Source organism: Pseudophryne corroboree, chromosome 1 (genome assembly GCF_028390025.1).
Source record: "Pseudophryne corroboree isolate aPseCor3 chromosome 1, aPseCor3.hap2, whole genome shotgun sequence".
In the NCBI taxonomy this organism is placed as follows: domain Eukaryota; kingdom Metazoa; phylum Chordata; class Amphibia; order Anura; family Myobatrachidae; genus Pseudophryne; species Pseudophryne corroboree.
Window position 1 is genome coordinate 68,245,817 of NC_086444.1, and position 24,238 is coordinate 68,270,054.

General features: G+C 47.8%; 2 protein-coding genes across 4 annotated transcripts in view; one reads left to right on the forward strand and one right to left on the reverse strand.

The window, feature by feature from the left end:
- The window catches only part of LOC135055867 (threonine--tRNA ligase 1, cytoplasmic), a 407,014-nt gene that overhangs the window by 231,399 nt on the left and 151,377 nt on the right, over positions 1 to 24,238 (reverse strand). The window lies entirely within an intron of this gene.
- On the forward strand, positions 412 to 16,943 carry LOC135057103 (jerky protein-like). Its single transcript, XM_063963031.1, has 2 exons — positions 412 to 1,684; positions 16,372 to 16,943. The coding sequence occupies exons 1-2, from the start codon at positions 412 to 414 to the stop codon at positions 16,941 to 16,943; spliced, it is 1,845 nt and encodes a 614-aa protein (XP_063819101.1).

The following is a 24,238-nucleotide window of genomic DNA, read 5'->3' on the forward strand; positions in this document are numbered from 1 at the left end:
ACCTCTTTTAATCCGGACAATTTTGATTTGTCCGGATTAAAGGGGGTTAGAGACATCCTTTAATCCGGAACATTTTCTGCGCATGGGCGTAACACGCAATACGCGCAAGTGTCAGTGGGTACAGCTTCCACGGACACTGCAGGTGACACAGCAAGCAACAGTGGGGCTGTTATGGCGTCCAAGGTCACAGCAAGTACCGCACATGGGCGGAAGACACAGCGCACACAAGTGTCAGTGGGTACAGCTTCTGAGGGCACTGCAGGTGACACAGCAAGCAACAGTGGGGCTGTTATGGCGTCCAAGGTCACAGCAAGTACCGCACATGGGCGGAAGACACAGCGCACACAAGTGTCAGTGAGTACAGCTTCTGAGGGCACTGCAGGTGACACAGCAAGCAACAGTGGGGCTGTTATGGCGTCCGCAGACAGTTCAAGTGACAGTAGTGCTGCTATGCCTTCCAAGAACAGTGATGGTACAGGTATAAAGCGTAAACACAAGTCTATATCGGTGCAGGCAAAAGTTGAGATATTACGAAAACTGGACCGCGGTGTTTCAGTGAAGAAGCTGTGTGATACATACGGTCTCGGTTCCTCAACAGTGTATGACATAAAAAAACACAGGGAGAAAATATTACAGTTCTTTGCAGAAAGTCAATCTAAGAAGCAAATGAGCATTAGGAAAACTATGAAATCTGGTAAAAGCACTGAGCTTGATCGAGTGTTGTTGGAATGGTTTCGACAACGTCGGAGTGATGGTGTAGACTTGTCAGGCATCATGGTACAGGAACAAGCTAAGTTGTATCATAAAGCACTAAAACTTGACTATGAGTGTGATTACAGTGAAGGAAGGCTGCATAGGTTTAAGTCACGTCATGGAATTTCGATGCGCAAAGTGTGTGGTGAAAAACGGTCTGCAAACCATGAAGCAGCTGATGACTATGTGGATGAGTTTGCAAAGCTTGTGGCTGATGAAAACCTCTCCCCCCAGCAAGTTTATAATGCCGATGAAACTGCACTGTATTGGCGATGTACCCCTAGGAAAACTTTATCAATGGAGGATGAAGAAGCCCCCACAGGGTTTAAACAATCTAAGGACAGAGTTACTGTCCTAGGTTGCTCCAATGCTGCCGGAACTCACCGATGCAAGCCACTAGTGATCGGAAAAAGTAAATGCCCTAGGGCTTTAAAAGGTGTTAAAGTGTATCCTGTAATTTATCGTGCAAATAAAAATGGATGGATTACCACCGAGTTAATGCTAGAGTGGTTTGAAAAGTATTTTGTGGCAGAAGCCAGAGCACACTGCACATCTGTAGGCCTACCAGAGGACTGCAAAATCCTTCTTATTCTGGACAACTGTTCAGCTCACCCTAGAGCTGAACTGCTGCGCAAGAATAACGTGTTTACAGCATACTTACCACCAAACTGTACATCTCTTATCCAACCACAAGATCAAGGAATATTGCGCTCTATGAAGGCCAAGTATCGTACACTTTTCATGAAACGCATGCTAGATGTGGTGAATTCAGGCAAGCCTATTGAGTCGTTTATCAAAGACTTTAACATGAAAGATGTACTTTGGTTTGTTGCTAGTGCCTGGGAGAATGTAAATTCGTTAACACTAAAGAATGGTTGGCATAAGTTGTGGCCTGCCATGGTGTTTGAAAATGCACCTGATGAAGATCCCAGTAGAGATGAGCGCCTGAAATTTTTCGGGTTTTGTGTTTTGGTTTTGGGTTCGGTTCCGCGGCCGTGTTTTGGGTTCGAACGCGTTTTGGCAAAACCTCACCGAATTTTTTTTGTCGTATTCGGGTGTGTTTTGGTTTCGGGTGTTTTTTTCAAAAAACACTAAAAAACAGCTTAAATCATAGAATTTGGGGGTCATTTTGATCCCAAAGTATTATTAACCTCAAAAACCATGGCCCTCATTCCGAGTTGTTCGCTCGGTATTTTTCATCGCATCGCAGTGAAAATCCGCTTAGTACGCATGCGCAATGTTCGCACTGCGACTGCGCCAAGTAACTTTACTATGAAGAAAGTAATTTTACTCACGGCTTTTTCTTCGCTCCGGCGATCGTAATGTGATTGACAGGAAATGGGTGTTACTGGGCGGAAACACGGCGTTTCAGGGGCGTGTGGCTGAAAACGCTACCGTTTCCGGAAAAAACGCAGGAGTGGCCGGGGAAACGGTGGGAGTGCCTGGGCGAACGCTGGGTGTGTTTGTGACGTCAACCAGGAACGACAAGCACTGAACTGATCGCACAGGCAGAGTAAGTCTGGAGCTACTCTGAAACTGCTAAGTAGTTAGTAATCGCAATATTGCGAATACATCGGTCGCAATTTTAAGAAGCTAAGATTCACTCCCAGTAGGCGGCGGCTTAGCGTGTGTAACTCTGCTAAATTCGCCTTGCGACCGATCAACTCGGAATGAGGGCCCATAATTTACACTCATTTTCAGTCTATTCTGAATACCTCACACCTCACAATATTATTTTTAGTCCTAAAATTTGCACCGAGGTCGCTGTGTGAGTAAGATAAGCGACCCTAGTGGCCGACACAAACACCGGGCCCATCTAGGAGTGGCACTGCAGTGTCACGCAGGATGTCCCTTCCAAAAAACCCTCCCCAAACAGCACATGACGCAAAGAAAAAAAGAGGCGCAATGAGGTAGCTGTGTGAGTAAGATTAGCGACCCTAGTGGCCGACACAAACACCGGGCCCATCTAGGAGTGGCACTGCAGTGTCACGCAGGATGGCCCTTCCAAAAAACCCTCCCCAAACAGCACATGACGCAAAGAAAAAAAGAGGCGCAATGAGGTAGCTGTGTGAGTAAGATTAGCGACCCTAGTGGTCGACACAAAGACCGGGCCCATCTAGGAGTGGCACTGCAGTGTCACGCAGGATGGCCCTTCCAAAAAACCCTCCCCAAACAGCACATGACGCAAAGAAAAAAAGAGGCGCAATGAGGTAGCTGTGTGAGTAAGATTAGCGACCCTAGTGGCCGACACAAACACCGGGCCCATCTAGGAGTGGCACTGCAGTGTCACGCAGGATGTCCCTTCCAAAAAACCCTCCCCAAACAGCACATGACGCAAAGAAAAAAAGAGGCGCAATGAGGTAGCTGTGTGAGTAAGATTAGCGACCCTAGTGGCCGACACAAACACCGGGCCCATCTAGGAGTGGCACTGCAGTGTCACGCAGGATGTCCCTTCCAAAAAACCCTCCCCAAACAGCACATGACGCAAAGAGAAAAAGAGGCGCAATGAGGTAGCTGACTGTGTGAGTAAGATTAGCGACCCTAGTGGCCGACACAAACACCGGGCCCATCTAGGAGTGGCACTGCAGTGTCACGCAGGATGTCCCTTCCAAAAAAACCCTCCCCAATCAGCACATGATGCAAAGAAAAAGAAAAGAAAAAAGAGGTGCAAGATGGAATTGTCCTTGGGCCCTCCCACCCACCCTTATGTTGTATAAACAAAACAGGACATGCACACTTTAACCAACCCATCATTTCAGTGACAGGGTCTGCCACACGACTGTGACTGATATGACGGGTTGGTTTGGACCCCCCCCAAAAAAGAAGCAATTAATCTCTCCTTGCACAAACTGGCTCTACAGAGGCAAGATGTCCACCTCATCTTCACCCTCCGATATATCACCGTGTACATCCCCCTCCTCACAGATTATCAATTCGTCCCCACTGGAATCCACCATCTCAGCTCCCTGTGTACTTTGTGGAGGCAATTGCTGCTGGTCAATGTCTCCGCGGAGGAATTGATTATAATTCATTTTAATGAACATCATCTTCTCCACATTTTCTGGATGTAACCTCGTACGCCGATTGCTGACAAGGTGAGCGGCGGCACTAAACACTCTTTCGGAGTACACACTTGTGGGAGGGCAACTTAGGTAGAATAAAGCCAGTTTGTGCAAGGGCCTCCAAATTGCCTCTTTTTCCTGCCAGTATAAGTACGGACTGTGTGACGTGCCTACTTGGATGCGGTCACTCATATAATCCTCCACCATTCTATCAATGTTGAGAGAATCATATGCAGTGACAGTAGACGACATGTCCGTAATCGTTGTCAGGTCCTTCAGTCCGGACCAGATGTCAGCATCAGCAGTCGCTCCAGACTGCCCTGCATCACCGCCAGCGGGTGGGCTCGGAATTCTGAGCCTTTTCCTCGCACCCCCAGTTGCGGGAGAATGTGAAGGAGGAGATGTTGACAGGTCGCGTTCCGCTTGACTTGACAATTTTGTCACCAGCAGGTCTTTCAACCCCAGCAGACCTGTGTCTGCCGGAAAGAGAGATCCAAGGTAGGCTTTAAATCTAGGATCGAGCACGGTGGCCAAAATGTAGTGCTCTGATTTCAACAGATTGACCACCCGTGAATCCTTGTTAAGCGAATTAAGGGCTGCATCCACAAGTCCCACATGCCTAGCGGAATCGCTCCCTTTTAGCTCCTTCTTCAATGCCTCCAGCTTCTTCTGCAAAAGCCTGATGAGGGGAATGACCTGACTCAGGCTGGCAGTGTCTGAACTGACTTCACGTGTGGCAAGTTCAAAGGGCATCAGAACCTTGCACAACGTTGAAATCATTCTCCACTGCACTTGAGACAGGTGCATTCCACCTACTATATCGTGCTCAATTGTATAGGCTTGAATGGCCTTTTGCTGCTCCTCCAACCTCTGAAGCATATAGAGGGTTGAATTCCACCTCGTTACCACTTCTTGCTTCAGATGATGGCAGGGCAGGTTCAGTAGTTTTTGGTGGTGCTCCAGTTTTCTGTACGTGGTGCCTGTACGCCGAAAGTGTCCCGCAATTCTTCTGGCCACCGACAGCATCTCTTGCACGCCCCTGTCGTTTTTAAAAAAATTCTGCACCACCAAATTCAAGGTATGTGCAAAACATGGGACGTGCTGGAATTGGCCCAGATTTAATGCACACACAATATTGCTGGCGTTGTCCGATGCCACAAATCCACAGGAGAGTCCAATTGGGGTAAGCCATTCCGCGATGATCTTCCTCAGTTGCCGTAAGAGGTTTTCAGCTGTGTGCGTATTCTGGAAAGCGGTGATACAAAGCGTAGCCTGCCTAGGAAAGAGTTGGCGTTTGCGAGATGCTGCTACTGGTGCCGCCGCTGCTGTTCTTGCGGCGGGAGTCCATACATCTACCCAGTGGGCTGTCACAGTCATATAGTCCTGACCCTGCCCTGCTCCACTTGTCCACATGTCCGTGGTTAAGTGGACATTGGGTACAGCTGCATTTTTTAGGACACTGGTGACTCTTTTTCTGAGGTCTGTGTACATTTTCGGTATCGCCTGCCTAGAGAAATGGAACCTAGATGGTATTTGGTACCGGGGACACAGTACCTCCAACAAGTCTCTAGTTGGCTCTGCAGTAATGATGGATACCGGAACCACGTTTCTCACCACCCAGGATGCCAAGGCCTCAGTTATCCGCTTTGCAGTAGGATGACTGCTGTGATATTTCATCTTCCTCGCAAAGGACTGTTGAACAGTCAATTGCTTACTGGAAGTAGTACAAGTGGGCTTACGACTTCCCCTCTGGGATGACCATCGACTCCCAGCGGCAACAACAGCAGCGCCAGCAGCAGTAGGCGTTACACGCAAGGATGCATCGGAGGAATCCCAGGCAGGAGAGGACTCGTCAGAATTGCCAGTGACATGGCCTGCAGGACTATTGGCATTCCTGGGGAAGGAGGAAATTGACACTGAGGGAGTTGGTGGGGTGGTTTGCGTGAGCTTGGTTACAAGAGGAAGGGATTTACTGGTCAGTGGACTGCTTCCGCTGTCACCCAAAGTTTTTGAACTTGTCACTGACTTATTATGAATGCGCTGCAGGTGACGTATAAGTAGAGATGAGCGCCTGAAATTTTTCGGGTTTTGTGTTTTGGTTTTGGGTTCGGTTCCGCGGCCGTGTTTTGGGTTCGAACGCGTTTTGGCAAAACCTCACCGAATTTTTTTTGTCGGATTCGGGTGTGTTTTGGATTCGGGTGTTTTTTTCCAAAAACACTAAAAAACAGCTTAAATCATAGAATTTGGGGGTCATTTTGATCCCAAAGTATTATTAACCTCAAAAACCATAATTTACACTCATTTTCAGTCTATTCTGAATACCTCACACCTCACAATATTATTTTTAGTCCTAAAATTTGCACCGAGGTCGCTGTGTGAGTAAGATAAGCGACCCTAGTGGCCGACACAAACACCGGGCCCATCTAGGAGTGGCACTGCAGTGTCACGCAGGATGTCCCTTCCAAAAAACCCTCCCCAAACAGCACATGACGCAAAGAAAAAAAGAGGCGCAATGAGGTAGCTGTGTGAGTAAGATTAGCGACCCTAGTGGCCGACACAAACACCGGGCCCATCTAGGAGTGGCACTGCAGTGTCACGCAGGATGGCCCTTCCAAAAAACCCTCCCCAAACAGCACATGACGCAAAGAAAAAAAGAGGCGCAATGAGGTAGCTGTGTGAGTAAGATTAGCGACCCTAGTGGCCGACACAAACACCGGGCCCATCTAGGAGTGGCACTGCAGTGTCACGCAGGATGGCCCTTCCAAAAAACCCTCCCCAAACAGCACATGACGCAAAGAAAAAAAGAGGCGCAATGAGGTAGCTGACTGTGTGAGTAAGATTAGCGACCCTAGTGGCCGACACAAACACCGGGCCCATCTAGGAGTGGCACTGCAGTGTCACGCAGGATGTCCCTTCCAAAAAACCCTCCCCAAACAGCACATGACGCAAAGAAAAAAAGAGGCGCAATGAGGTAGCTGTGTGAGTAAGATTAGCGACCCTAGTGGCCGACACAAACACCGGGCCCATCTAGGAGTGGCACTGCAGTGTCACGCAGGATGGCCCTTCCAAAAAACCCTCCCCAAACAGCACATGACGCAAAGAAAAAAAGAGGCGCAATGAGGTAGCTGTGTGAGTAAGATTAGCGACCCTAGTGGCCGACACAAACACCGGGCACATCTAGGAGTGGCACTGCAGTGTCACGCAGGATGTCCCTTCCAAAAAACCCTCCCCAAACAGCACATGACGCAAAGAAAAAAAGAGGCGCAATGAGGTAGCTGACTGTGTGAGTAAGATTAGCGACCCTAGTGGCCGACACAAACACCGGGCCCATCTAGGAGTGGCACTGCAGTGTCACGCAGGATGTCCCTTCCAAAAAACCCTCCCCAAACAGCACATGACGCAAAGAAAAAAAGAGGCGCAATGAGGTAGCTGACTGTGTGAGTAAGATTAGCGACCCTAGTGGCCGACACAAACACCGGGCCCATCTAGGAGTGGCACTGCAGTGTCACGCAGGATGTCCCTTCCAAAAAACCCTCCCCAAACAGCACATGACGCAAAGAAAAAAAGAGGCGCAATGAGGTAGCTGACTGTGTGAGTAAGATTAGCGACCCTAGTGGCCGACACAAACACCGGGCCCATCTAGGAGTGGCACTGCAGTGTCACGCAGGATGTCCCTTCCAAAAAACCCTCCCCAATCAGCACATGATGCAAAGAAAAAGAAAAGAAAAAAGAGGTGCAAGATGGAATTGTCCTTGGGCCTTCCCACCCACCCTTATGTTGTATAAACAAAACAGGACATGCACACTTTAACCAACCCATCATTTCAGTGACAGGGTCTGCCACACGACTGTGACTGATATGACGGGTTGGTTTGGACCCCCCCCAAAAAAGAAGCAATTAATCTCTCCTTGCACAAACTGGCTCTACAGAGGCAAGATGTCCACCTCATCTTCACCCTCCGATATATCACCGTGTACATCCCCCTCCTCACAGATTATCAATTCGTCCCCACTGGAATCCACCATCTCAGCTCCCTGTGTACTTTGTGGAGGCAATTGCTGCTGGTCAATGTCTCCGCGGAGGAATTGATTATAATTCATTTTAATGAACATCATCTTCTCCACATTTTCTGGATGTAACCTCGTACGCCGATTGCTGACAAGGTGAGCGGCGGCACTAAACACTCTTTCGGAGTACACACTTGTGGGAGGGCAACTTAGGTAGAATAAAGCCAGTTTGTGCAAGGGCCTCCAAATTGCCTCTTTTTCCTGCCAGTATAAGTACGGACTGTGTGACGTGCCTACTTGGATGCGGTCACTCATATAATCCTCCACCATTCTATCAATGTTGAGAGAATCATATGCAGTGACAGTAGACGACATGTCCGTAATCGTTGTCAGGTCCTTCAGTCCGGACCAGATGTCAGCATCAGCAGTCGCTCCAGACTGCTCTGCATCACCGCCAGCGGGTGGGCTCGGAATTCTGAGCCTTTTCCTCGCACCTCCAGTTGCGGGAGAATGTGAAGGAGGAGATGTTGACAGGTCGCGTTCCGCTTGACTTGACAATTTTGTCACCAGCAGGTCTTTCAACCCCAGCAGACCTGTGTCTGCCGGAAAGAGAGATCCAAGGTAGGCTTTAAATCTAGGATCGAGCACGGTGGCCAAAATGTAGTGCTCTGATTTCAACAGATTGACCACCCGTGAATCCTTGTTAAGCGAATTAAGGGCTGCATCCACAAGTCCCACATGCCTAGCGGAATCGCTCCGTGTTAGCTCCTCCTTCAATGCCTCCAGCTTCTTCTGCAAAAGCCTGATGAGGGGAATGACCTGACTCAGGCTGGCAGTGTCTGAACTGACTTCACGTGTGGCAAGTTCAAAGGGCATCAGAACCTTGCACAACGTTGAAATCATTCTCCACTGCACTTGAGACAGGTGCATTCCACCTACTATATCGTGCTCAATTGTATAGGCTTGAATGGCCTTTTGCTGCTCCTCCAACCTCTGAAGCATATAGAGGGTTGAATTCCACCTCGTTACCACTTCTTGCTTCAGATGATGGCAGGGCAGGTTCAGTAGTTTTTGGTGGTGCTCCAGTTTTCTGTACGTGGTGCCTGTACGCCGAAAGTGTCCCGCAATTCTTCTGGCCACCGACAGCATCTCTTGCACGCCCCTGTCGTTTTTAAAAAAATTCTGCACCACCAAATTCAAGGTATGTGCAAAACATGGGACGTGCTGGAATTGGCCCAGATTTAATGCACACACAATATTGCTGGCGTTGTCCGATGCCACAAATCCACAGGAGAGTCCAATTGGGGTAAGCCATTCCGCGATGATCTTCCTCAGTTGCCGTAAGAGGTTTTCAGCTGTGTGCGTATTCTGGAAAGCGGTGATACAAAGCGTAGCCTGCCTAGGAAAGAGTTGGCGTTTGCGAGATGCTGCTACTGGTGCCGCCGCTGCTGTTCTTGCGGCGGGAGTCCATACATCTACCCAGTGGGCTGTCACAGTCATATAGTCCTGACCCTGCCCTGCTCCACTTGTCCACATGTCCGTGGTTAAGTGGACATTGGGTACAGCTGCATTTTTTAGGACACTGGTGACTCTTTTTCTGAGGTCTGTGTACATTTTCGGTATCGCCTGCCTAGAGAAATGGAACCTAGATGGTATTTGGTACCGGGGACACAGTACCTCCAACAAGTCTCTAGTTGGCTCTGCAGTAATGATGGATACCGGAACCACGTTTCTCACCACCCAGGATGCCAAGGCCTCAGTTATCCGCTTTGCAGTAGGATGACTGCTGTGATATTTCATCTTCCTCGCAAAGGACTGTTGAACAGTCAATTGCTTACTGGAAGTAGTACAAGTGGGCTTACGACTTCCCCTCTGGGATGACCATCGACTCCCAGCGGCAACAACAGCAGCGCCAGCAGCAGTAGGCGTTACACGCAAGGATGCATCGGAGGAATCCCAGGCAGGAGAGGACTCGTCAGAATTGCCAGTGACATGGCCTGCAGGACTATTGGCATTCCTGGGGAAGGAGGAAATTGACACTGAGGGAGTTGGTGGGGTGGTTTGCGTGAGCTTGGTTACAAGAGGAAGGGATTTACTGGTCAGTGGACTGCTTCCGCTGTCACCCAAAGTTTTTGAACTTGTCACTGACTTATTATGAATGCGCTGCAGGTGACGTATAAGGGAGGATGTTCCGAGGTGGTTAACGTCCTTACCCCTACTTATTACAGCTTGACAAAGGGAACACACGGCTTGACACCTGTTGTCCGCATTTCTGGTGAAATACCTCCACACCGAAGAGCTGATTTTTTTGGTATTTTCACCTGGCATGTCAACGGCCATATTCCTCCCACGGACAACAGGTGTCTCCCCGGGTGCCTGACTTAAACAAACCACCTCACCATCAGAATCCTCCTGGTCAATTTCCTCCCCAGCGCCAGCAACACCCATATCCTCCTCATCCTGGTGTACTTCAACACTGACATCTTCAATCTGACTATCAGGAACTGGACTGCGGGTGCTCCTTCCAGCACTTGCAGGGGGCGTGCAAATGGTGGAAGGCGCATGCTCTTCACGTCCAGTGTTGGGAAGGTCAGGCATCGCAACCGACACAATTGGACTCTCCTTGTGGATTTGGGATTTCAAAGAATGCACAGTTCTTTGCGGTGCTTTTGCCAGCTTGAGTCTTTTCAGTTTTCTAGCGAGAGGCTGAGTGCTTCCATCCTCATGTGAAGCTGAACCACTAGCCATGAACATAGGCCAGGGCCTCAGCCGTTCCTTGCCACTCCGTGTGGTAAATGGCATATTGGCAAGTTTACGCTTCTCCTCCGACAATTTTATTTTAGGTTTTGGAGTCCTTTTTTTACTGATATTTGGTGTTTTGGTTTTGACATGCTCTGTACTATGCCATTGGGCATCGGCCTTGGCAGACGACGTTGCTGGCATTTCATCGTCTCGGCCATGACTAGTGGCAGCAGCTTCAGCACGAGGTGGAAGTGGATCTTGATCTTTCCCTAATTTTGGAACCTCAACATTTTTGTTCTCCATATTTTAATAGGCACAACTAAAAGGCACCTCAGGTAAACAATGGAGATGGATGGATTGGATACTAGTATACAATTATGGACGGGCTGCCGAGTGCCGACACAGAGGTAGCCACAGCCGTGAACTACCGCACTGTACTGTGTCTGCTGCTAATATATAGACTGGTTGATAAAGAGATAGTATACTCGTAACTAGTATGTATGTATAAAGAAAGAAAAAAAAACCACGGTTAGGTGGTATATACAATTATGGACGGGCTGCCGAGTGCCGACACAGAGGTAGCCACAGCCGTGAACTACCGCACTGTACTGTGTCTGCTGCTAATATATAGACTGGTTGATAAAGAGATAGTATACTCGTAACTAGTATGTATGTATAAAGAAAGAAAAAAAAACCACGGTTAGGTGGTATATACAATTATGGACGGGCTGCCGAGTGCCGACACAGAGGTAGCCACAGCCGTGAACTACCGCACTGTACTGTGTCTGCTGCTAATATATAGACTGGTTGATAAAGAGATAGTATACTCGTAACTAGTATGTATGTATAAAGAAAGAAAAAAAAAACACGGTTAGGTCACTGGTATATACAATTATGGACGGGCTGCCGAGTGCCGACACAGAGGTAGCCACAGCCGTGAACTACCGCACTGTACTGTGTCTGCTGCTAATATATAGACTGGTTGATAAAGAGATAGTATACTCGTAACTAGTATGTATGTATAAAGAAAGAAAAAAAAACCACGGTTAGGTGGTATATACAATTATGGACGGGCTGCCGAGTGCCGACACAGAGGTAGCCACAGCCGTGAACTACCGCACTGTACTGTGTCTGCTGCTAATATATAGACTGGTTGATAAAGAGATAGTATACTCGTAACTAGTATGTATGTATAAAGAAAGAAAAAAAAACCACGGTTAGGTGGTATATACAATTATGGACGGGCTGCCGAGTGCCGACACAGAGGTAGCCACAGCCGTGAACTACCGCACTGTACTGTGTCTGCTGCTAATATATAGACTGGTTGATAAAGAGATAGTATACTCGTAACTAGTATGTATGTATAAAGAAAGAAAAAAAAACCACGGTTAGGTGGTATATACAATTATGGACGGGCTGCCGAGTGCCGACACAGAGGTAGCCACAGCCGTGAACTACCGCACTGTACTGTGTCTGCTGCTAATATATAGACTGGTTGATAAAGAGATAGTATACTCGTAACTAGTATGTATGTATAAAGAAAGAAAAAAAAACCACGGTTAGGTGGTATATACAATTATGGACGGGCTGCCGAGTGCCGACACAGAGGTAGCCACAGCCGTGAACTACCGCACTGTACTGTGTCTGCTGCTAATATATAGACTGGTTGATAAAGAGATAGTATACTCGTAACTAGTATGTATGTATAAAGAAAGAAAAAAAAACCACGGTTAGGTGGTATATACAATTATGGACGGGCTGCCGAGTGCCGACACAGAGGTAGCCACAGCCGTGAACTACCGCACTGTACTGTGTCTGCTGCTAATATATAGACTGGTTGATAAAGAGATAGTATACTCGTAACTAGTATGTATGTATAAAGAAAGAAAAAAAAACCACGGTTAGGTCACTGGTATATACAATTATGGACGGGCTGCCGAGTGCCGACACAGAGGTAGCCACAGCCGTGAACTACCGCACTGTACTGTGTCTGCTGCTAATATAGACTGGTTGATAAAGAGATAGTATACTACTAATATTATATACTGGTGGTCAGGTCACTGGTCACTAGTCACACTGGCAGTGGCACTCCTGCAGCAAAAGTGTGCACTGTTTAATTTTAATATAATATTATGTACTCCTGGCTCCTGCTATAACCTATAACTGGCACTGCAGTAGTGCTCCCCAGTCTCCCCCACAATTATAAGCTGTGTGAGCTGAGCAGTCAGACAGATATATAATATATATAGATGATGCAGCACACTGGCCTGAGCCTGAGCAGTGCACACAGATATGGTATGTGACTGAGTCACTGTGTGCTGTGTATCGCTTTTTTCAGGCAGAGAACGGATTATAAATAAAAGTGGTGGTCACTGGTCACTATCAGCAAAACTCTGCACTGTACACTACTGAGTACTCCTAATGCTCCCCAAAATTAGTAAATCAAGTGTCTCTCTAATCTATTCTAATTCTAAACGGAGAGGACGCCAGCCACGTCCTCTCCCTATCAATCTCAATGCACGTGTGAAAATGGCGGCGACGCGCGGCTCCTTATATAGAATCCGAGTCTCGCGATAGAATCCGAGCCTCGCGAGAATCCGACAGCGTCATGATGACGTTCGGGCGCGCTCGGGTTAACCGAGCAAGGCGGGAAGATCCGAGTCGCTCGGACCCGTGAAAAAAAACATGAAGTTCTGGCGGGTTCGGATTCAGAGAAACCGAACCCGCTCATCTCTACGTATAAGGGAGGATGTTCCGAGGTGGTTAACGTCCTTACCCCTACTTATTACAGCTTGACAAAGGGAACACACGGCTTGACACCTGTTGTCCGCATTTCTGGTGAAATACCTCCACACCGAAGAGCTGATTTTTTTGGTATTTTCACCTGGCATGTCAACGGCCATATTCCTCCCACGGACAACAGGTGTCTCCCCGGGTGCCTGACTTAAACAAACCACCTCACCATCAGAATCCTCCTGGTCAATTTCCTCCCCAGCGCCAGCAACACCCATATCCTCCTCATCCTGGTGTACTTCAACACTGACATCTTCAATCTGACTATCAGGAACTGGACTGCGGGTGCTCCTTCCAGCACTTGCAGGGGGCGTGCAAATGGTGGAAGGCGCATGCTCTTCACGTCCAGTGTTGGGAAGGTCAGGCATCGCAACCGACACAATTGGACTCTCCTTGTGGATTTGGGATTTCAAAGAACGCACAGTTCTTTGCGGTGCTTTGCCTTTTGCCAGCTTGAGTCTTTTCAGTTTTCTAGCGAGAGGCTGAGTGCTTCCATCCTCATGTGAAGCTGAACCACTAGCCATGAACATAGGCCAGGGCCTCAGCCGTTCCTTGCCACTCCGTGTGGTAAATGGCATATTGGCAAGTTTACGCTTCTCCTCCGACAATTTTATTTTAGGTTTTGGAGTCCTTTTTTTACTGATATTTGGTGTTTTGGTTTTGACATGCTCTGTACTATGCCATTGGGCATCGGCCTTGGCAGACGACGTTGCTGGCATTTCATCGTCTCGGCCATGACTAGTGGCAGCAGCTTCAGCACGAGGTGGAAGTGGATCTTGATCTTTCCCTAATTTTGGAACCTCAACATTTTTGTTCTCCATATTTTAATAGGCACAACTAAAAGGCACCTCAGGTAAACAATGGAGATGGATGGATTGGATACTAGTATACAATTATGGACGGGCTGCCGAGTGCCGACACAGAGGTAGCCACAGCCGTGAACTACCGCACTGTACTGTGTCTGCTGCTAATATATAGACTGGTTGATAAAGAGATAGTATACTCGTAACTAGTATGTATGTATAAAGAAAGAAAAAAAAACCACGGTTAGGTGGTATATACAATTATGGACGGGCTGCCGAGTGCCGACACAGAGGTAGCCACAGCCGTGAACTACCGCACTGTACTGTGTCTGCTGCTAATATATAGACTGGTTGATAAAGAGATAGTATACTCGTAACTAGTATGTATGTATAAAGAAAGAAAAAAAAACCACGGTTAGGTGGTATATACAATTATGGACGGGCTGCCGAGTGCCGACACAGAGGTAGCCACAGCCGTGAACTACCGCACTGTACTGTGTCTGCTGCTAATATATAGACTGGTTGATAAAGAGATAGTATACTCGTAACTAGTATGTATGTATAAAGAAAGAAAAAAAAACCACGGTTAGGTGGTATATACAATTATGGACGGGCTGCCGAGTGCCGACACAGAGGTAGCCACAGCCGTGAACTACCGCACTGTACTGTGTCTGCTGCTAATATAGACTGGTTGATAAAGAGATAGTATACTCGTAACTAGTATGTATGTATAAAGAAAGAAAAAAAAACCACGGTTAGGTGGTATATACAATTATGGACGGGCTGCCGAGTGCCGACACAGAGGTAGCCACAGCCGTGAACTACCGCACTGTACTGTGTCTGCTGCTAATATATAGACTGGTTGATAAAGAGATAGTATACTCGTAACTAGTATGTATGTATAAAGAAAGAAAAAAAAACCACGGTTAGGTGGTATATACAATTATGGACGGGCTGCCGAGTGCCGACACAGAGGTAGCCACAGCCGTGAACTACCGCACTGTACTGTGTCTGCTGCTAATATATAGACTGGTTGATAAAGAGATAGTATACTCGTAACTAGTATGTATGTATAAAGAAAGAAAAAAAAACCACGGTTAGGTGGTATATACAATTATGGACGGGCTGCCGAGTGCCGACACAGAGGTAGCCACAGCCGTGAACTACCGCACTGTACTGTGTCTGCTGCTAATATAGACTGGTTGATAAAGAGATAGTATACTACTAATATTATATACTGGTGGTCAGGTCACTGGTCACTAGTCACACTGGCAGTGGCACTCCTGCAGCAAAAGTGTGCACTGTTTAATTTTAATATAATATTATGTACTCCTGGCTCCTGCTATAACCTATAACTGGCACTGCAGTAGTGCTCCCCAGTCTCCCCCACAATTATAAGCTGTGTGAGCTGAGCAGTCAGACAGATATATAATATATATAGATGATGCAGCACACTGGCCTGAGCCTGAGCAGTGCACACAGATATGGTATGTGACTGACTGAGTCACTGTGTGTATCGCTTTTTTCAGGCAGAGAACGGATATATTAAATAAACTGCACTGTGTGTCTGGTGGTCACTCACTATATAATATATTATGTACTCCTGGCTCCTGCTATAACCTATAACTGGCACTGCAGTAGTGCTCCCCAGTCTCCCCCACAATTATAAGCTGTGTGAGCTGAGCAGTCAGACAGATATATAATATTATATATAGATAATAGATGATGCAGCACACTGGCCTGAGCCTGAGCAGTGCACACAGATATGGTATGTGACTGAGTCACTGTGTGCTGTGTATCGCTTTTTTCAGGCAGAGAACGGATTATAAATAAAAGTGGTGGTCACTGGTCACTATCAGCAAAACTCTGCACTGTACACTACTGAGTACTCCTAATGCTCCCCAAAATTAGTAAATCAAGTGTCTAAACGGAGAGGACGCCAGCCACGTCCTCTCCCTATCAATCTCAATGCACGTGTGAAAATGGCGGCGACGCGCGGCTCCTTATATAGAATCCGAGTCTCGCGATAGAATCCGAGCCTCGCGAGAATCCGACAGCGTCATGATGACGTTCGGGCGCGCTCGGGTTAACCGAGCAAGGCGGGAAGATCCGAGTCGCTCGGACCCGTGAAAAAAAACATGAAGTTCTGGCGGGTTCGGATTCAGAGAAACCGAACCCGCTCATCTCTAGATCCCAGTATTGCCTTCACAGGATTTCGTGTAGCAAATGATGATGAATGTGTTCTTGAGTTACTTGAATATGCAAAAACTTGTACTGCAACTGCTGCCAACAACCTATCAAGTAGGCTGAACAAAGAAAATCTGGCAGAGTGGATGGATGTTGACGTTGAAACACCTGTTGTGCGTCACTGTACTGACTCTGAAATTATAGATATGGTTTTGAATCCTGCAAAAATCACTGAAAGTGACGATGGTGACAGTGAAGACGAAAATGTTATTGAAATCCCCACTGGTATTGACAAGCTGATTGAGATGATAAGTGAGCTAATCAAAGGACTAGAACAACGTAACTTTGTGACAGAACAAGAGCTAATGCATTTTCACTTGATGAAAGAAAAACTGTACAGGGAAAGGTCAAAACTTATGAAACAACCTCGCCTTGATGTCATGTTTAAGAAGCTATGCAAGAATGTGCCTAAGAGCAGTACCTGTTCTCTAGCATCTCCAATTCCTCCAAGTTCTAGATCATGTCCCTGTTCCCCAGACATCCCATGTGCAACTGTCCCACCTGAAATACTTCTTCAAGACCACGCTGATGATTAGGTTGTAGTGGGAGTTGGACTGTGGAAGGTTTAGAGTTGGGCTGTGGAAGGTATAGGGTAGGTTGTTGGGCTGTGGAAGTTATAGGGTAGGTTGTAATAGGAGTTGGGCTGTGGAAGGTTTAGAGTTGGTCTGTGGAAGGTATAGGGTAGGTTGTTGGGCTGTGGAAGTTATAGGGTAGGTTGTAATAGGAGTTGGGCTGTGGAAGATTTAGAGTTGGGCTGTGGAAGGTTTAGAGTTGGGCTGTGGAAGGTTTAGAGTTGGGCTGTGGAAGGTATAGGGTAGGTTGTTGGGCTGTGGAAGGTATAGGGTAGGTTGTTGGGCTGTGGAAGTTATAGGGTAGGTTGTAATAGGAGTTGGGCTGTGGAAGGTTTAGAGTTGGGCTGTGGAAGGTTTAGAGTTGGGCTGTGGAAGGTTTAGAGTTGGGCTGTGGAAGGTATAGGGTAGGTTGTTGGGCTGTGGAAGGTATAGGGTAGGTTGTTGGGCTGTGGAAGTTATAGGGTAGGTTGTAATAGGAGTTGGGCTGTGGAAGGTTTAGAGTTGGGCTGTGGAAGGTTTAGAGTTGGGCTGTGGAAGGTATAGGGTAGGTTGTTGGGCTGTGGAAGGTTTAGAGTTGGGCTGTGGAAGGTATAGGGTAGGTTGTAGTGGGAGTTGGGCTGTGGGAGGGTAAGAGTTAGTGTCATTTTGCATGAGGTTTAGTACTTTCCTTGTAGTTACTGTTTCACTTACTGTTAATGGTTGTTCAAAACGAACCTGATACCTGTTTTGCTTATAAACAGTTTTGCATACACTACTGTGTTTATTCATTCATTAATATTATACTGTAGCATATATTTGACTATTTATTGCTTTAGAAATGTTCTGAAGGTGCAAAATTAGTTTCCACCGTTAATCCGGCAAAATCGATAATCCGGCACGGCACTGGAACCGAGGATGCCGGAAAATCGGTGGTGTACCTGTAAAATGTTTTAAACCTGAAGACTAATTGCAAAAATAAAATAGCTGTTGTCCCATGATCCCAAGCACTGCCCCTTTCACTGTTAATAAGTAGTGGTGAAGGGTATACACAGACCAGCGATGCAAGTGCCGGAGCAGGAGGGATCCCTTGTCACACTCCAATAGGAAGGAATGGGGCTCTGGGAACTAACAGCATCTGAACATGCAATGAGTTGCTGCAATCAAACTCCGAAAAAGCATTACTTAAAACATGCAAAACTGCTGAGGACAGAGGGGATCATTCCGAGTTGATGTTCCCAGACATGGGGGGGAACGCCCAGCCCGCATGTCTGTCCGCCCCCCCTCCCCACTCACACAAGTACAAAAGCATTGCACAGCAGCGATGCTTTTGTACTTTTGAGTAACTCCCGGCCAGCGTAGCTTCTGCGGCTGACCAGGAGTTTCTCGTTGCTGACCCTGGTCGCAGCGGCTGCATGTGACATCACGCAGCCGCTTCAGCCTGCCCCCCTGCACGGTCCGCGGTCCCAGCGACCGCAATCTGCCTGTCAATCAGGCAGAGGCAATCGCTAAGGAAAGACGGCCTTCGGCCATCCGGCATGCGCAGTTCCGACCCGATCGCTGTGCTGCGAACAACTGCAGCGAGCGATCAGGTCGGAATGACCCCCAGAACTAGAGCACAATCTAGGTACTACTGAGCACTTTTGCTATATAAATATCACAACACATCAAGGGGGTCATTCCGAGTTGATCGCTCGCTAGCTGTTTTTAGCAGCCGTGCAAACGCTAAGCCACCGCCCACTGGGAGTGTATTTTAGCTTAGCAGAAGTGCGAACGAAAGGATCGCAGAGCGGCATCAAAATTATTTTGTGCAGTTTCAGAGTAGCTTCAGACCTGCTCAGCGCTTGCGATCACTTCAGGCCATTGAGTTCCGGATTTGAAGTCACAAACACCCCCTGCGTTCGGCTAGCCACGCCTGCGTTTTTTCGAACACTCCCTGAAAACGGCCAGTTGACACCCAGAAACGCCCACTTCCTGTCAATCACTCTGCGGCCAGCAGTGCGAATGAAAAGCTTCGCTAGACTTTGTGTGAAACTACTTCGGCTGTTGTGAAAGTACGTCGGGCGTGTGCATTGTGCCGCATACGCATGCGCAGAAGTGCCTTTTTTTGCATCATTGCAGCGAACATTTTCAGCTAGCGATGATCTCGGAATGACCCCCAGTAATTCAGATCTGATCGCTGGGCTGCTAATTTTGCTGTCCTACGCCTCCTACAGGGTGAGTGTAAATTTGCAGTGCAAGTGTGCGATCGCATGTGTAGCTGAGCTGCAAAAATTCTGTGTGTGCAGTCTCCGCGCAGCCCTAACTTACTCTTCCAGTGCGACTCGAACAGGCTGATCGGGGCGGAGCTGACGTCAGACACCCTCGCTGAAAATACTTGGTAACGCCTGCGTTTTCGCGACCACTCTCAGTAAACGCTCAGTTGCCACCCACGAATGGCCTCTTCTTGTCAATCAATTTGCGAACGCCCGCGCGATTGGATTTTTCGCACCTTTCCGTCGCTGACCGGCGATTCCCGTTGTTACTGTCCGACGCACATGTGTATTGCGGTGCATACGCATGCACAGTTTGGACCTTATCGCCCGCTGTGCGAAAACGCACAGCAGTGAACAGATCTGAATTACCCCCATGTTTGCTGACTTGTAGTAGTGCCCCCATTACTAGTAAATACAATGGTAGTTCCCCTCTTCCTAGTAAAATACAATTATAGTACTCCTTGTACATAAAGTTGAAGAGCCTTCATTCCTAGTAAATTAATGTGTTTATGAACATATATACCCCTTTTCCACTTAAGCACGGGTCGCAGCCGTGTCGCCTGACACGGCTGCGACCCATGCTACAGCCCCCTTTCAGCAGCGCTGACCAACCCGGCATATTGCCAGGTTGGTGACGCGGCTAGTGACGCGGCAGGGGCGGAGCTGGGAGATCACATGATCTCCCAGCGCCGCCCTCCCTATACACTGTGAATGGGAGCCGTGTCGCCTCGACACGGCACCCGTTTACACTAGACAGCTAGCCGGGTTGAACACGTGTTCAACCCGGCTAGCTACCCGGGTAGGATTCCCGGATCACTTGTGTTCGGGAATTTGCCGGGGGACCCGTTTCCACTAGGGAAAAACACGGGTAAATGCGCGCCCCCGCACATTTACCCGTGTTTTTAAGGAGCTAGTGGAAAAGGGGTATTACTCATGTAATGCCAGCATACTGTATTCTGCTCTACCATTAGGAACACAACAGTAATACAACAGTATTAATTCAAGACTGGGCAATAACAGACAGACCAAGAGATAAAAGGACCCAGCTTCAAAGCTTACAATCTATGAGAATTAGCATAATCAATTAAGTTTGTGAACTCATCACGGTAAAAGTGCTACATACTGTACCTCATGGATGAATATTACTGTGGTCGCCTTCAAAGTACCCCCCTTGGGAAGCTATGCACCGATGCCAGCGCCTAGTCCACCCTTCAAAGCAATTTTGGAACTGGTTTCGTGGAATGGCCTTCAGAGCTGCCATCATATTACTCCTGATGTCATCGTCATCAAAATGCCTTTCTTTCAATATTTCCGTTATCTTTGGGAATAGAAAAAAGTAATTGGGGGCTAGATCTGGTGAATAAGAGGGTGTTCCAACAGGTTCCGGTATGAATGGTCGACAATATTAAGGTCGACACTCACATTGACATGGTCGACATGGACTAATGGTCGACACATGAAAATGTCGACATGAGTTTTTTTGGGGGGGGTTTCATTTTTTTGTGTGTGTTGTTTTCTGCGTAAAGTGACGGGTTACCCCAATTTGTGTACCGTGTCCCCTCGCATGGCTTGCTTCTCTCGCTGTGCTTCGGGCAAGGTGTCTCGCTGCGCTCGGTACAGGTTACCGTTCCCAATTGTAGTCCGTGTGGATCGTAAAGTATGAAAAAGTTCCAAAAAAGAAAAAAAATGAGAAAAGCTCATGTTGACCTTTCACGCGTCAACCATTTTCATGTGTCGACCATGTCACTGTAGACCAATAGTGGTCATCCTGAGTGTCGACCTTAACATTGTCGACCATCTGACCGGATACAGTTTCAACACGGGGTAATTCAGACCTGATCGTAGCAGCAATTTTGTTAGCAGTTGGGCAAAACCATGGGCCTAATTCTGAGTTGATCGCAGCAGCAAATTTGTTAGCAGTTGGGCAAAACCATGGCCCTCATTCCGAGTTGTTCGCTCGGTATTTTTCATCGCATCGCAGTGAAAATCCGCTTAGTACGCATGCGCAATGTTCGCACTGCGACTGCGCCAAGTAACTTTACTATGAAGATAGTATTTTTACTCACGGCTTTTTCTTCGCTCCGGCGATCGTAATGTGATTGACAGGAAATGGGTGTTACTGGGCGGAAACACGGCGTTTCAGGGGCGTGTGGCTGAAAACGCTACCGTTTCCGGAAAAAACGCAGGAGTGGCCGGGGAAACGGTGGGAGTGCCTGGGCGAACGCTGGGTGTGTTTGTGACGTCAACCAGGAACGACAAGCACTGAACTGATCGCACAGGCAGAGTAAGTCTGGAGCTACTCTGAAACTGCTAAGTAGTTAGTAATCGCAATATTGCGAATACATCGGTCGCAATTTTAAGAAGCTAAGATACACTCCCAGTAGGCGGCGGCTTAGCGTGTGTAACTCTGCTAAATTCGCCTTGCGACCGATCAACTCGGAATGAGGGCCAATGTGCAGTGCAGGGGGGTGAGATGTAACATGTGCAAAGAGAGTTAGATTTGGGTGGGGTGTATTCAAACTGAAATCTAAATTGCAGTGTAAAAATAAGGCAGCCAGTATTTACCCTGCACAGAAACAAAATAACCCACCCAAAACTAACTCTCTCTGCAAATGTTATATCTGCCCCCCCTGCAGTGCACATGGGCCCTCATTCCGAGTTGATCGCTCGGTATTTTTCATCGCATCGCAGTGAAATTCCGCTTAGTACGCATGCGCAATATTCGCACTGCGACTGCGCCAAGTAATTTTACAATGGAGATAGTATTTTTACTCACGGCTTTTTCATCGCTCCGGCGATCGTAATGTGATTGACAGGAAATGGGTGTTACTGGGCGGAAACAGGCCGTTTTATGGGCGTGCGGGAAAAAACGCTACCGTTTCCGGAAAAAACGCAGGAGTGGCCGGGGAAACGGGGGAGTGTCTGGGCGAACGCTGGGTGTGTTTGTGACGTCAAAACAGGAACGACAAGCACTGAACTGATCGCACAGGCAGAGTAAGTCTGAAGCTACTCTGAAACTGCTAAGTAGTTAGTAATCGCAATATTGCGAATACATCGGTCGCAATTTTAAGAAGCTAAGATTCACTCCCAGTAGGCGGCGGCTTAGCGTGTGTAACTCTGCTAAAATCGCCTTGCGAGCGATCAACTCGGAATGAGGGCCTTGGTTTTGCCCAATTGCTAACAAACTTGCTGCTGCGATCAACTCAGAATTACCCCCCATGTGCACTGCAGGTGGGGCATATATAACATGTGCAGAGAGAGTAAGATTTGGGTGGGTTACTGTATATAGTTTCTGTGCAGAGTAAATACTGGCTGCTTTATTTCTCTTACGTCCTAGAGGGTACTGGGGTCCAATTTAGTACCATGGGGTATAGACAGGTCCACTAGGAGCCATGGGCACTTTAAGAGATTAATAGTGTGGGCTGGCTCCTCCCTCTATGCCCCTCCTACCAGACAGTTTAGAAAATGTGCCCGGAGGAGCCGGTCACAGCTAGGGGAGCTCTTAGGAGTTTTCTTAGTTTTTTGTTTTAATACAGTAATTAGGTTACAGGGAGGCTGCTGGCAACAGCCTCCCTGCTTCGTGGAACTTAGGGGGGGAGTAGGAACCAACTCTTGAAGTTAATGGCTCTCTATCTCCGCTGACAGGACACTGAGCTCCTGAGGGTGCTGATCGCAAGCCCGCGAAGCGACCGCTCACTCCCACAGCACGGCCGCCCCCCCCTAACAGAGCCAGAAGATAGAAGAGTGGTGAGTACAGCGCCGGCGTCCCGGTTAGTGGGTCGCTGGCGGGTATGACGGCACAAGGGTGGGAGCACAGCTCTGACAGGCTGCACTCCATGAAGGCTCAGCAACACACAGTGTTGTCACTTGGAGGAGCGTCCTGGGCCAACGCGATCACCCTAAACTGGTAAAAGCAGCTAACGGGCTAATCCCGTTGTTAGCATATAAGACCTCCGGCAGCATAATAAATTGTGCGGGAAGCCGTGCACCATTATGGGGGGCGGGGCTTCTCCTCAGAGCGGATCCAGCACTCACCAGCTCCATTTTCTCCCTGCAGACATAGGAAGACGCTGACAGGGAGCGCTGCCCTCCACATAACTCCAGTTATTCTCTGCGGTACCAGGGTGTTATAAACAGGGGGGGAGTGTGTTGTTAGTACTAATTAACCTATTAAGGTTAGTTAGTCGGCGCCGGGCTTTTATCATAATAACTGCCCACAGGTGGGCTTTGTGGCTGGCTCCTTAGACTCTGTGACTCTCTGAAGGTACTCTGGTGGAAACGGTATCTGACATTTTCCTGTGTGTGTGTATATCCCACATTACCATGTCCAAGGACTCTGTGTCCTGCGCTGCAGAGTGTTTATCTTCTCCTGAGGAGTCTATTCCATGTACTCAGGAGGACTGCAATATGCTTTCTCAGCCTTCCGAATCCAAACCCGCATGGGTGGATTCTTTAAGGGGAATGATATCCCAGATCTCTACAAGGATGTCACATACTGAGAAAGAGACAAAGTTTTTGAGGAAATCTGTGAAGGGTTTGCAGTATTTGGTCCCCTCTAATTAGTAAAAACCCCCACCTACATACCCACATAAGCGTACACTTGCCCAGATAATGCAAGCTGACACGGATACCGACTCTGATGCAGGGGACGGTGATGGGGAAATGCGGGGGGGGGGGGGGGGATGCATCCCTTGCTAAAGGGGTGCAACTAATGATTGAAGCCATTAGGGCTGTTTTGCACATTACTGAGAAGGTACCTGAGCAGGTGGAGGAATCTTATTTTACAGAAAGTAAGAAATCTTCGCTTACCTTCCCGGTTTCCAAGGATTTAAACTCTTTGGGGTAAATTTACTAAGGTGGGAGATTTTTAGAACTGGTGATGTTGCCCATAGCAACCAATCAGATTATATCTATTATCTGCTAGAAGCAGCTAGATAAATGGTAAGTAGAATCTGATTGGTTGCCATGGGCAACATCACCAGTTCTAAAAATCTCCCACCTTAGTAAATTTACCCCTTTGTTTGTAAA

What these genes read in the sequence shown, in the direction of transcription:
- LOC135057103 (XM_063963031.1), top strand. Translation starts at nt 412, where the DNA reads ATGGCGTCCGCAGACAGTTCAAGTGACAGTAGTGCTGCTATGCCTTCC. An exon ending in TGCACCTGATGAAGATCCCA is followed by an intron (nt 1,685 to 16,371) that starts GTAGAGATGAGC and finishes TTGCCTTCACAG; the next exon opens with GATTTCGTGTAGCAAATGAT.